The 12,897-nt window shown below is 39.0% G+C and overlaps 1 protein-coding gene across 4 annotated transcripts in view; it reads left to right on the forward strand.

Annotated features, from left to right (window-relative positions):
* Positions 1–12,897, forward strand: part of LOC128690475 (agrin) — a 479,367-nt gene that overhangs the window by 374,981 nt on the left and 91,489 nt on the right. For all 4 annotated transcript variants that reach the window (XM_070089666.1, XM_070089669.1, XM_070089668.1 and 1 more), the window contains 3 exons: positions 2,989–3,147; positions 4,711–4,835; positions 5,757–5,898. In XM_070089666.1, the coding sequence (XP_069945767.1) occupies positions 2,989–3,147; positions 4,711–4,835; positions 5,757–5,898 (426 nt within the window). The remainder of the gene's footprint in view (positions 1–2,988; positions 3,148–4,710; positions 4,836–5,756; positions 5,899–12,897) is intronic.

Raw genomic sequence — 12,897 nt, forward strand, 5'->3', positions numbered from 1 at the left:
CAAACTTGCATGGACTTTTTTGACAATATTTTTGCATGGAGTTTTGAGATTTGAATGTCGAGTAAACGTCGTCTTCCTTTAATAAGTCGTGTATCCTTTACACTTTGCAATATTAATAAGAAATTATTACTCTGGACACTTACTACACTGAATCACCTAATTTTTTTCCCCAACCGTGTTGCAATTAGCATTTTTTCGTAAGATCATCGCGTTTGGTAATCAAAGGATGATTTATAACTAAAGATGTAAATTCATGGTGTTGGTCTTGGAGAAGAAAAAATCTTTGGCTCAGCTTGTTTGTGAACTACGAGTACACAATTTGACGTTAATAATATGCTACGGCTAGATTAGTTTGCCTGAAATACGTTGTTAGGTAAAAGAACACAAGTGCAACCAATGTGGACAGTTTATTGTGGCAATAAAATGTCCAGCCGTTGTAGCTTGGTAAAGCTCCTGAAGAGCGAAACGTTGCCACAAACCGTTTTGATAAAGCTCCTGGAGAGCGAAACGTTGCCACAATAAAATGTCACATTAGTTTCACTTGTGTCCTTTTACCTAACATATTGTCGGTAATTCTACGAACATTATTACAATTTGCCGAATACATTGCATAATGAGTGGCTTTCTACTGTGCAAACTCTTGTATTAAATTATATATATCTACTGTAATATTTCTATAGCTCATCAGAACTATATATTTTTTTTTTAATTTTAACACACAAAGAAATGAATGGGTCCTTTAGTTGTGTAAATAATCTTATGAAAAAATAATAGATACAGCACGAAGAAAGATTTACTGAAGTTAACCTGGTAAAACTGCAAGAGAGAATCAGAGTTATGAACATTATAATAACATATGAGATGGGGATGATGGATATAAACAGGATGTAACGCTGGGAGAGCCACTGATGACAGCTAGAGGAACAAAGAGCCGCTTTGACGTTAGGTTTTCAGTCTTGGAATGGAGAGTAAGTAAATAGCCCTAGACGAAGGGGTGGGAGGCCATCATGCACAGTTTCAAACGTAGGTATGATCGGACCCTGCAGACTAAATTGGTAAAATCGGCCAGTACTAATTAAGAGGCGGGGTCAGGTGCGACTCGATCCTTGCAAACACAGTTGAGTACAACTAGAAGAGTAGACATATTGTGGTAAGAAAGGTTTGAACCCCTCATGAGATGCTGTCTTTAACACACACAGGCTGTGCATCACGGATTGGAGACGGAGAATTCTCTTACTGTATGATCCCAGGTGAAGATGAGAGATGGCTAGCCTCTTAACATTCCCAGTAGAATTCATGGAGGGATCTTCATATCCTTCTTTTGTAGTTTAATCTCTAGGTCTTTCTATGACATTTTTGTTTCTTGACATTTTTTTTTTTTTTGACTTTCAGTTTCGGAGTTATAGTGGAATATAGGTGTTGCTCATAGCAGCTCACTTCTGTAATCGGGAAATCAAGCTAGGCTCTTAGTAGCTATATAGAACACTAGGGATAATGAATCTTAACATTTGTACAAAAATGCAATTAATTATGAAAAAATAGCGTTTTAAAACTATTAATATACAAGGTATATATTATACAAAACATACATGTAATTAGTAAAAAATATTTAGAATAAATACAAGTTCTAAAATCGAATTTAATGCTCATTAATATAAACAAACAAAAAATTCGATTATCATACATGAAAAAAATAAAATTATTACATAGTTTTTAACGATTATACACCTGCCTATGACGTCCAGTGACAGTATATGATGAAACACTTACGTTACTCAGCCATCTAGGACGATGTAGGTTTGTACTTGTGGAACAGAATTTACAGGTCTGCCTGTCCTTGATGAAGACTGGGGCCTGCAACAGTGAACAGTGGAGTCTGATGGAGTCTGGAAGCAAGGAAATATTTTTGCCCTTTTCTTGGTTTCGGTGAAATATTAGAAGAGGATCTAATAAAGAGTCTGGACGGCTTCTTTTATCTTGAAAGATATGGAAAAATCCATCACAGAGTCTTTGAATGACATATTATCAACCTGGAAGGATTTTCAGTTTTTTTTTTTTTTTGGTACAGGAACCAAGAGTTACAAACACACAAATCAAGCACTTAGCCGTAGATCCGCACATACTATCTTCTGGCTCTCACAGCAGTCTTGCAGACAGGTGAACGTTTCACTTTCGTCTTTTTCGTCAATGCTACTCGTGCCAGGAAACCTTCAGTTTCTTCTTGGCAGTGGCATAATAGCAGAGGACATTGGAGATCGGTTCAAATCCAACATAGTGGTTACCTTTCTCTCCTCTTCAGCTGAAGAGTGATCATCTCGTCCCCTTGGACTGATTCATTTCCTTGGAATCCTGAAGGCGTCAGTTACCAATTCCGTTTACCTATTGCTGTACCGGCATATCTTCGCTTGCTGCTGAAATACTTTACATCTCGTCTTCTTACCCAGGCCGGGCAGGAGTTGTCTCTGTTTCTCCGGAAATAATGAATAATTTTCACTTTTGGACAGATGCAACATTATTCATTTCACGTGCCATAATAGGTCTCTGGCAGTTTTTAAAATTAGTCTGTAGATGTAGCCTATCCGGGCTAGAGGAATTTGTTCAGCAATGTCAATTATAGAGGAATGTATTGCTAAAACACCATCTTGGAAAGAGAATATTTTTTTATGAGAAACTACGTATAAGATGTTTGTTAACATGTGTATTGAAAAAAAAGAAAGCGCGAAATAGCAAAATGTTTCCCCTTAGACAGGTTCTCTACTGTCCGTCATATTTTTATTAACATTTTTCTACATACGCTATCAGTCCCCTTCATCTTTTTTGACAAAGTTTACGCCCGTTAAACTTCCATTACTTCTTCCCAAAGTCTAATAACCCTTTTCTTCATCATCCTATTAACTCCATCTTCGTCTTCAGACACGCTGCAACTATCCACCTGAACCTTCCCTTCCTGACCTTCATGAACACTTCATCCCTTCTCCCTCCTCTCAGATTTCGAGCTGACGCCATGCAACGGGGACGACCCCTTGGTGAACCCAGCCACGGGAAGGGACTTCTACTGCGGGAAGGGCCCTGACACCGAGACTTGTCCTGCTGGAGCTTACTGCCACTGGACACTCTCCTTCGCCAAATGCTGTCCGCTACACAAAGGTATTATGTTACGGGTTCCTCTACAAGGCAGAGATGGCTGTCCGTCCCTTGCCTAAGGGTACCGTCGGAGGTGCCTCTTGCCTCTTCTGTCATCTTCCACCCACGGTATAACACGGTACATTCTCATAAAGGACTTTTTGCTTATATAGGGAAGAACTAAACTCGTAAGAATCATACAGTGCCTGGGCAGTGAGAAGCAGTCAAGTTTGATTCGAGGAAGCGGAGAGTAGTTCTAAGTTTTTAGATCAAGAGCTCTTCACCAGCATCCAGGCATTCCCCCCCCCCGACCCTTTCATGAAAAAACTCATGAGGCTGTTGATATATATATATATATATATATATATATATATATATATATATATATATATATATATATATATATATATTTGTCGGGCCGAATATGTAAAACTGGTCACTTAGCAACCACTCATTTAAAATTAATTTCTTTCTAAAATTTTCTCTTGTACGTTTAAATGTATATATAACATATATATATATATATATATATATATATATATATATATATATATATATATATATATATATATATATATATATATATATATATATATATAAAACAAGCACAATTTATTTTAGCCTAATCCAACTAAATATATTTTAGATACGTTTACAATAATTTAATACTAAACAAACACAATGATATATATTTTTTCGTTAGGTTCAGAATGATTTTTGCGAAATTATTACATACACAAATTTTCGCTTGTCTTATATGGCAAGATGAGCGTTGCTATTAAAGCCAAGATCGCAAGTTTTACATATTCGGCACGACATACATACAAGATAAATCGAAATTTTTCATTTTTTTATGATTAAATATTTCTTTTGGTACTTCTTTACGTAATGCATATATACGTAGCATGAATGATGTTTTTATTTTGTGTAAATATCAATGTATTTAATACATTTTACAGTGGCTCTTATGTCAGTAATAAGACTCACGGAAATTGGGATTCTATTTAAACCTTACTGCTACTGAAGTCTGATATGAATGAATTATCAGCCCCTTTCAATATCTAAAATTTTGTTGTATGTTTCCTTATAATAGACCAGTATGTATAGTTTGTGGCCTAAATTTATAATTACTAGGTAGGTAACAGTATGAGCATCTTGTACCAAGTTGCCAGATAAATACGTGTTACCAACATGCTATGGAATTTCGAAGTCCCTAGTTACTGCATTGACTTCATATTGTTTATTATTAATATCAGGTCAAAATATTACATTTTCACAAGATAGTTTCACATGCACGGAGATATTTTTCCTCCGCGTTTTTATCTTTTGTATCTATATTCAAATGTTAAGTTTCATTGTTCGTCAGCAAAGGTTGTGTTTTGGCTAAACTTGTTCTAACTCTAACTTGTAACTACTACTGCGATAAAGCACTGAATCGAGAATTTCAACCGTGGTACAAAGTTACTGAAGGAGGTCTTGATGTGAGCCAAAAATGTAAAGCACTTGCCTTGTTTGTGTCATTGAGGGTTGTACATTACACTTTTCTGATTGGACTTTGTAAATGATGTACGGTGTTTGTTTCCTCAGAAGAGAACAAGACAGAGATAGGACCCTCGTGCCAGCAGTCCTCCTACGGCTGCTGTCCTGACAGACGCACTCACGCTCTGGGACCCAACTATGCTGGCTGCCCCTCCATCTGCCAGTGTCATAAGGTAAATGGAAGAAGGGAAGGAGTAAGCGAAGTCCTTTCGTCTGTAAAAACTTGCATTTGTGGTCACAGTGGTGCCTATGCTAACCTTCCTATGGTGTATAAATATACCTAGTTGGATGAATCTTATTGTGGTTAGCTGGCCCAGTGGCTAACGCGTAGGTCTGGTATGGTTTGTTTGCAATCGTGTCATTACGAGCTCGTGAGTCATGACAGTTCTCACTGAAGACCTCAGATTCATAACTGAACATTCATTTTCTTACCACTCGTAATCTAAACATTCGTTTTTCAATGTAATACAATGCCTGCGTCCTAAGCACTGTAATCATTCGTAATACTTCCGCAGAATACATTCTACGCAAATATTAAGAATGTTTGCATTCTTAATGTTTGCATAGAATACAAAATTAGAAATATTAATACCTGAGGGTTAATAATCCAGGATTATTTAATAAATTCAAGCAGTATGGCTTATTTCCTTTGGAATCCTTGGTTCCTGTCCCTCTAAGATGCGACCTACTAACCAGTAAGAGAATAGAGGAAGCCGGCATGAATTGCTAAATTAATATTTTAAAGTCACCCTGATCAGAACATAACATCATTATAGGTCAAGATGTGAGTGACTGGAAGCTGTTCTTAAATTATGTTCACTCTTACCTCCTAATTCTCTGAATAAATCTCAGGTTTTAAATTGTGAATCTCTTCATAGCAAATACTTGGTAACAAGGTAAAAAGGTACTTGTGTATAGTTCAGGACATTTATGTAATAAAACGTTTCGCCACGAGTAGCTTCCTCAGTCCTGAAGAAGCCACTAGTGGCTGAACATTTTATTTTATAAATCTCCAACATAAGTGTCGTTTTCCAAATTAGTTGGTATCACCACACCATTTACTGTAACATGTTAACAAGGCATTGTATCCTCAGCTGGGTGCCCATGACGAGTCGTGTGACCCGGTGACAAACCAGTGTCGGTGTAAGCCTGGGGTGGGAGGCACCAAATGTGATCGTTGTGAGCCGGGGTTCTGGGGACTGCCAAGGATCCAGCACGGCAGCAAGGGATGTTTACGTGAGTACCCCCCTTCATACTTCATTTTCTTTTATTTACTCTGTCCAGTGCTGTTTTCTAAAGAGTGAATATTTTTAATTATATTCAATATTTTTCTTAACGCAGATCATCTTTACATTTGATGATTAATGTATCCGACAGTTGATATGTAAAGTCTAGAAATAACCTTGACACCCCACCCCCCAGTTATTCTGCTCTCTGAAATACAGTGAATCAAGCACATAACAATGCTGTGTAGTCCATAAATTCAAGATAGTCTTAATAAGATTTCGTTCGGATTTTTAACCCCGGAGGGTTAGCCACCCAGGATAACCCAAGAAAGTCAGTGCGTCACCGAGGACTGTCTAACTTATTTCCATTGGGGTCCTTAATCTTGTCCCCCAGGATGCGACCCACACCAGTCGACTAACACCCAGGTACCTATTTGCTGCTAGGTGAACAGGACAATAGGTGTAAGGAAACGTGTCGAAATGTTTCCACCCGCCGGGAATCGAACCCGGGCCCTCCGTGTGTGAAGCGGGAGCTTTAGCCACCAGGCCACCCCACCATGAACGACTCAACATACCTGCTACCTGCCAGGACCACGGTTCGATTCCCCTTCCATTCTTGTATTATATATATATATATATATATATATATATATATATATATATATATATATATATATATATATATATATATATATATATATATATACACTGTAATTTTTTTGTAACTAAATTTATTATACTGACAAATCGTGGCTGGAACAACACACACAACCCGCACGTACGAGACTTGAAACTTAAGACGAAGTTCCGATCTAACTTGCGCTATTAACTAGTCACACAGGGCAGTAACAAATCGTTACTGTTGTTAATAAATCAATAACTTTGTAAACAGGATATCACTACTGTAACTTGCTTAGCTAACAAAATATTGGGGGTCCTGTCTCTGGACCCATTACGTACCCATATGATAGTTTGATTACTACTCACAGAATTATTAGTGATTTCACTCAAATGAATGTGTATAGCGTTTACTGAACAGAGGATGGGTATGGGGTAACTACTGCTCACATGATGGGTATGGGGTAACTACTGCTCACATGATGGGTATGGGGTAACTACTGCTCACAGGATGGGTATGGGGTAACTACTGCTCACAGGATGGGTATGGAGTAACTACTGCTCACAGGATGGGCATGGGGTAACTACTGTTCACAGGATGGGTATGGGGTAATTATTGCTCACAGGATGGGTATGGGGTAACTACTGCTCACAGGATGGGTATGGGGTAACTACTGCTCACAGGATGGGTATGGGGTAACTACTGCTTACAAGATGGGTATGGAGTAACTACTGCTCAAGGGTGATGGACTGATTACATCGTCTTCACGTCTCTTCTATCAACTCTTCTGTACTCGACTGAAGAAGCCTACTGTGTAGACGAAACGTTTCGAAATAAAGATACCTAACTGTTGCATATGTGTCTTGCCTAACAATACACAAATAACCCGCACATAGGAGAAACTTATAACATTTCGGTGTGACTTTGTAAATATAATAATAATAATAATAATAATAATAATAATAATAATAATAATAATAATATCTTTATTTCTACAAGTACATGTACAAGGTATACAGTCCTAGCTGACATCAATGACATACTACTATATAGAAAGCTGCTTGTTATGTTGAGCATTTCGGGCAAATTAGGTCAGTTTTGTCCCAGGATGCGACCCACACCAGTCAACTAACACTGATGTATGAACATGGACAACAGGTGTCTTAAGGAAACACGTCCTGATATTTTCCAGAATCCAGCTGTACCGGGGATTCGATCTCCGGACCTCAGTGTGTGGGCTGATTGCGCTAGCGATTTAGCTACGGGTCGTGCCAAAACATCGTCGTAAGTTTCTCTATGTGCGGGTCATTTGTGTATTAAAAGTGATCTAGCATTAACATGAACAAAGTGAAGACCTGTTCTTTTGAAACAATCATAATCCTCACTGGTCAGTATTATTTTGTAAGGGATCATTTGCTACAGAAAGGTGTGTATCACAGCAGGGTAGTGGGGTTTAAGTGCATTTGTTGCATGCGCACTGATGAGAAACACCGTTACTGTGAACACAAGTACTACTGTTATGTGCATACGTCTTGTACAATACATAAATACTGTTATTACATTGTAGACATGCTGGTGTATTGTTTGTGGTTGATAGAAAAATTTGTCCTGGTGTTTAGTTTCCCAGTTGTTTCTTCTCTACTCTTCTCTATCGTCTGTCCCTCTCTCTCTCTCTCTCTCTCTCTCTCTCTCTCTCTCTCTCTCTCTCTCTCTCTCCTTCCTTTCCTCTCCTTCCCTTTCCTACCCTTCCATTCCTCCGTTCCCTTTCTACCCTTCCATTCCTCCTTCCCCTTCCTACTCTTTCATTCCTCCTTTCCCTTTCTACCCTTCTATTCCTCCTTTCCCTTCCTACCCTTCCATTCCTCTCTCCTTCCCCCATATTCCTCTCTTCCCCTTCCCCCCCTCTCTTCTCCCCTTCCCTCAGCACCATCACCATAAACACGATTCAGTATCTTTTATGGACGCAACTCACGCCATTCTCGTTATAAACGTGAAAAAAGACACTTAAAAGATTTACACTTCAACTTGGTTTACACCAGTTTACAGCCTGTAAACAATGTAATAGCATTCCCTAGTGTTAAGAGCAGAATTGACTGAGTGCGGTGCGCATATCACGTACAAATTTTCACCACATTCTCGCCTGTAGCTCAGATATCGTAGGGCTATAATATACGTCTAGAATAATTTAACTGTAGGCAAAAGCAAAGTGAAAATGAATACACAGTGGATTGGCGGATACATTGATCAGGTTAGTAAGTTTGTTTAGGTACAGTTACACAAATCATACATAGTATAACGCATTTGAAAACAAGAACAGTGGGAGATAAATGATAACTCTAGGCCTTTCGTGTTGCAATCAACACATCATGAAGAGCTTGCAATGTTAGAGAAACGAGTAGGAAGTCCAAGTAGATTAGTTCAGGGAAACAATTTCTAAATCTAATGGGCTGTTGCTTTCTTGAACTAATTTGCTTGGACTTCCTACTCATTTCTGCAACATTGCAAGCTCCTGATGTTGATTGCAGCACGAAAGGCCTAGAGCTATCGTTCAACTCCCCCTGTGGTTGCTTTGCAATGCTATTATTGCATAGTAACATACGTGTAAATTACCTAGGATTATCCAAAAAAAGTCAAAGTGACTTCTTTCTATTAGGGTTTGGTTACCACACAAATACGCTGGAAAATTTCGACCGTAGGCTGAACAAATACACGAGTGGAAACAGGTATAAATAGACGTTCCCTCGCATAGACTAATTGGACTTACTCCGTTGTCTCCTTTGGATCAAGCCTTATCACCTTTAATTCCCCACTTGTTTAATAATTAATAATAATAATAATGATAAAAATAATAATAATAGGCTTTTGTTACAGAGAGCGCATTTTCATCTGTAATGTAATACCTTACAGCATACTCTCAGTGAGTTAGGTAAACTAGTAGAGAATTAAATAATCTCGTGTGTATGCATATTTATGCAGGTGTTGACGTTAATATAGAAGTGTAGTAAATCATCGTTAGAAAGTACTTGAGTAAGGTATTAGTACCATTAGAGTTCATAACCCTCGTTAAATTACTCTCAACCTGAACCGATTACCATTTTAGCGCTGCAGTACGTGTAGCCGCCGGTAATTGTGTATGGGAAATGAGGTATGTGCGTGGGAGGTCCACCTGTTCCACCCACATGTGTCTGTGCGTGTGTTTGTGGAAACTACGTATAGCACACTGCTTGTTGCGACCAGCATCTATTCAGGGAAGTTGTGCAATTATCTTATTTCTCTTTTTGTGTAATTACCAATTTGAGTTCAAGGAAGGTCAACCTCCGACTCGTAAGCCCTCCTACTAAATTTTGATTGTCGTATATTAGATTATCTTGACATTTGAATCCCTGTGAGTCTGCTTCTATTACTGTCTTTATCCAACTTCTTTCTGTTGTTTTAAGTAAGAGCAGTACGTACAAGAGGTTTTGTTAGGTGTACATTGGAGTACACGGAAGAGACAGATACAGGAGGAATTTAGAGTCAACAGTGACGCTATCTGATAAGCAAAACCACGTGCAACGCTAGGAATCTTTTGATGAATTAGATATATGTACAACATATGGGTATCTTTTTTTTGACGTTTCGCCATCCAGTGGTTTTATCAATACAATACTGGGACATAAACGGATGACTGTGGAAGTTAGTAGTTATAAGTTTGTTTTAAGGCTGGCAGAAATGTTCTGCATAACTAGGGACTGTCTGTGAACTATGTCGATAATGACACCTTTTTCGAATCAGTTGTAAACACTACTTCCTAGAAATAAAAGTGGTCATTTACCATCATAACACCAGTGTCTCGCACACATTTGTATAAAATACATTATGATTTTTCGTCTGTGCCTTTTCCTCTATTCATCTTTGCCTTTCCTCAATTTCTGTTATTATCTTTACTCAGTGTTGAATGATGAAGATTGTTCCTAAAAATCCACATTATCACAAGCTTTATAATTTAAGTAGCCCAGATCAGTACTTCCGCAATCCATTTTTCCCCACAAAAATTCATACCTCTATTTCTAGTTTAAAACCCTGACAGTTCTCTCTCCACTGAATTATCCATACCCCTCACACGTGTTCAAGTGATCCCCATCCCTGGCATACATATTATTTCAGCCATAGAAGTGGTCTCAGTTGTCTGTGAATGGTACTGCATTGTTCTTAGTGTTTGTCCAGCCAGCAGTTAACACCAATTGCCCTCGACAATCATTCATTTCCAACTCCTCTCCTCTCGGCAAAATGTCATATATTACAGGTTGCTTTCCTTTCCTAATTATGTCTGTCGTTGACCTATACCTGCTAATCAGGTCCTCACTCTTACGCCTGCCAACATCGTTGCCTCCAGCATTGAGACATAATAGGACTAGTACCATTACCTCCCATGATGCCAAGATGGCTAACAATATCCTGCATCGCAGCCCAGGAAAACACACCCTCTGCCTTCCCTTCCTGCTCTAAGAAAGAACGCCCTATCCATGAATTCAACCTGGGAATCTCCAAGATCAAGAGCAAAAAACAAAAGAACAGCAGCAACAACGTTTTACCTTCACTGGTTTATTTGGTGTGACTCGTCCTCTCACCGTCATCCCTCTCCGTTGCTACATCAGTCACTTTTCATTCGTCCTGGAGTGCAACAAAGTTGTTAGTGGTTGCCATCTCTCATCTTACCTTTTGATCTTCAGCTTCGTTCCTTTTCTCCCTACCACTGCCCAGCTTCCTTCGTTGTCCTCAGGATTCACCACAGGAGGATTACTACGAATCCTCTTATTTTCATCAGTCAGTCGCCATACCTCCTAACTTTCCCCAACTTCTCCTTCACTTGTTGATACAGCTGCTCCACTGAAAGTATGGTTGGTTCTATTCACACTAAGTTCACAAAGTACGTCCTCACACGATGCAGTTTACCTCGCTGCTATACTCAAGTGCCCTTTTCCACAAATTGAGTTTCTTATGCATGTGCGTAAGCGCCTGTGCACCGTACTGGTGTATGCCTATGGTGGTCAACCTCCAGCTCTTGGCCACACCTATTAACCTTCATTCAATTGAGTCATTTAGCTCTTAATTTTTTAGACTTTTTATCATATCGTTTGAATCCATAAGGGAGTTTTTTTCCGAGACCCCAGACAATTTTACTTGTTCAAAGTTCATACATTAAATAAATACATTTCGAAACATCCGTGCGACTCCTCCAGATGTTTCGCTTACGTCCTCATGTCTAACAATCTATGCATGTGTACCTTTCTACTTTCTTCGAGGTCAGGTTCATGCCTTTATTATTACCAACTCCTCGCTTCTTTATTAGTGAGGTTCAGCTCTCGCTTCTTTATTAGTGACGTTCAGCTCTCGCTTCTTTATTAGTGAGGTTCAGCTCTCGCTTCTTTATTAGTGAGGTTCAGCTCTGGCTTCTAATTTTTTTCAAGCTTTACGGCAACAAGGCGCTTTTTTTTTGGTGGGGGGGGTTAATCTTGGGTTATTAACGCTCCGGTGTTATTAATCTGAATAAAATTTTCGTGAGTGACTAAATGCGGACTCTTCAGTGATAAATAAAACACCTGTGCAACACTTGTGTATCTTTATCGTGGAAACGTTTGGTCAACCAGTGACTTACTCAGCAGTCCAGTAAAGAGATCAACGGTGGAAGATGTTTATAAAGAGGAAGTTTAAGGTTATCAGTCCCTCAGCTTGGTTAAGGAACATCAGCAACATCACCCCGATTACCGCCCACAGGATGGATATGGGGTGACTACCGCCCACAGGATGGATATGGGGTGCATAATGAAGGTATTAAACTAACATCACTTCCCAGTGATGGTGCTTGTATGCCCTAACGCTTCAGCTCACATACAGTGTTCGTGGTTCAATCCCCGGCACGGGGATCGATCCACAAACATTCTTTACACTTGCTTCCCCTGTTCATCTAGTAGTAAGTAGGTACCTGGGTGTTAGTACTGTTGTGGGTTGCAGCAAGATTAAAGGACCACAATGGAAATGAGACACAGTACCAGATGACGCACTGACTTTATTGGGTTATCCTGGGTGGCTAACCTTTCGGGTTAAAAATCGGAACAGAACCTTATCTTACCATACACCCATTACATGGGTGATAGTCGAACTGGTGTGTATACAGCTGATGTTTCCTGCCTTTTGTGTTTTTATTTTATAATTTTCCTGGAATTATTTCCTTTCCTATTAATATGTTATTGTCTGTTGCCTTTTCCTTGCTTCCCTGACTGTTACTCTGCATTTATTATGGTTAAACTCCTACAATCACTTGCATAGTTTCTGCAGTTACTCCATTTCCTCCCACATTTATTCCTCATTCCTATCCGCATCTGCAGTCCTAAAATAGTAACACGTGTA

This window comes from Cherax quadricarinatus, chromosome 29 (genome assembly GCF_038502225.1).
Source record: "Cherax quadricarinatus isolate ZL_2023a chromosome 29, ASM3850222v1, whole genome shotgun sequence".
NCBI lineage: Eukaryota > Metazoa > Arthropoda > Malacostraca > Decapoda > Parastacidae > Cherax > Cherax quadricarinatus.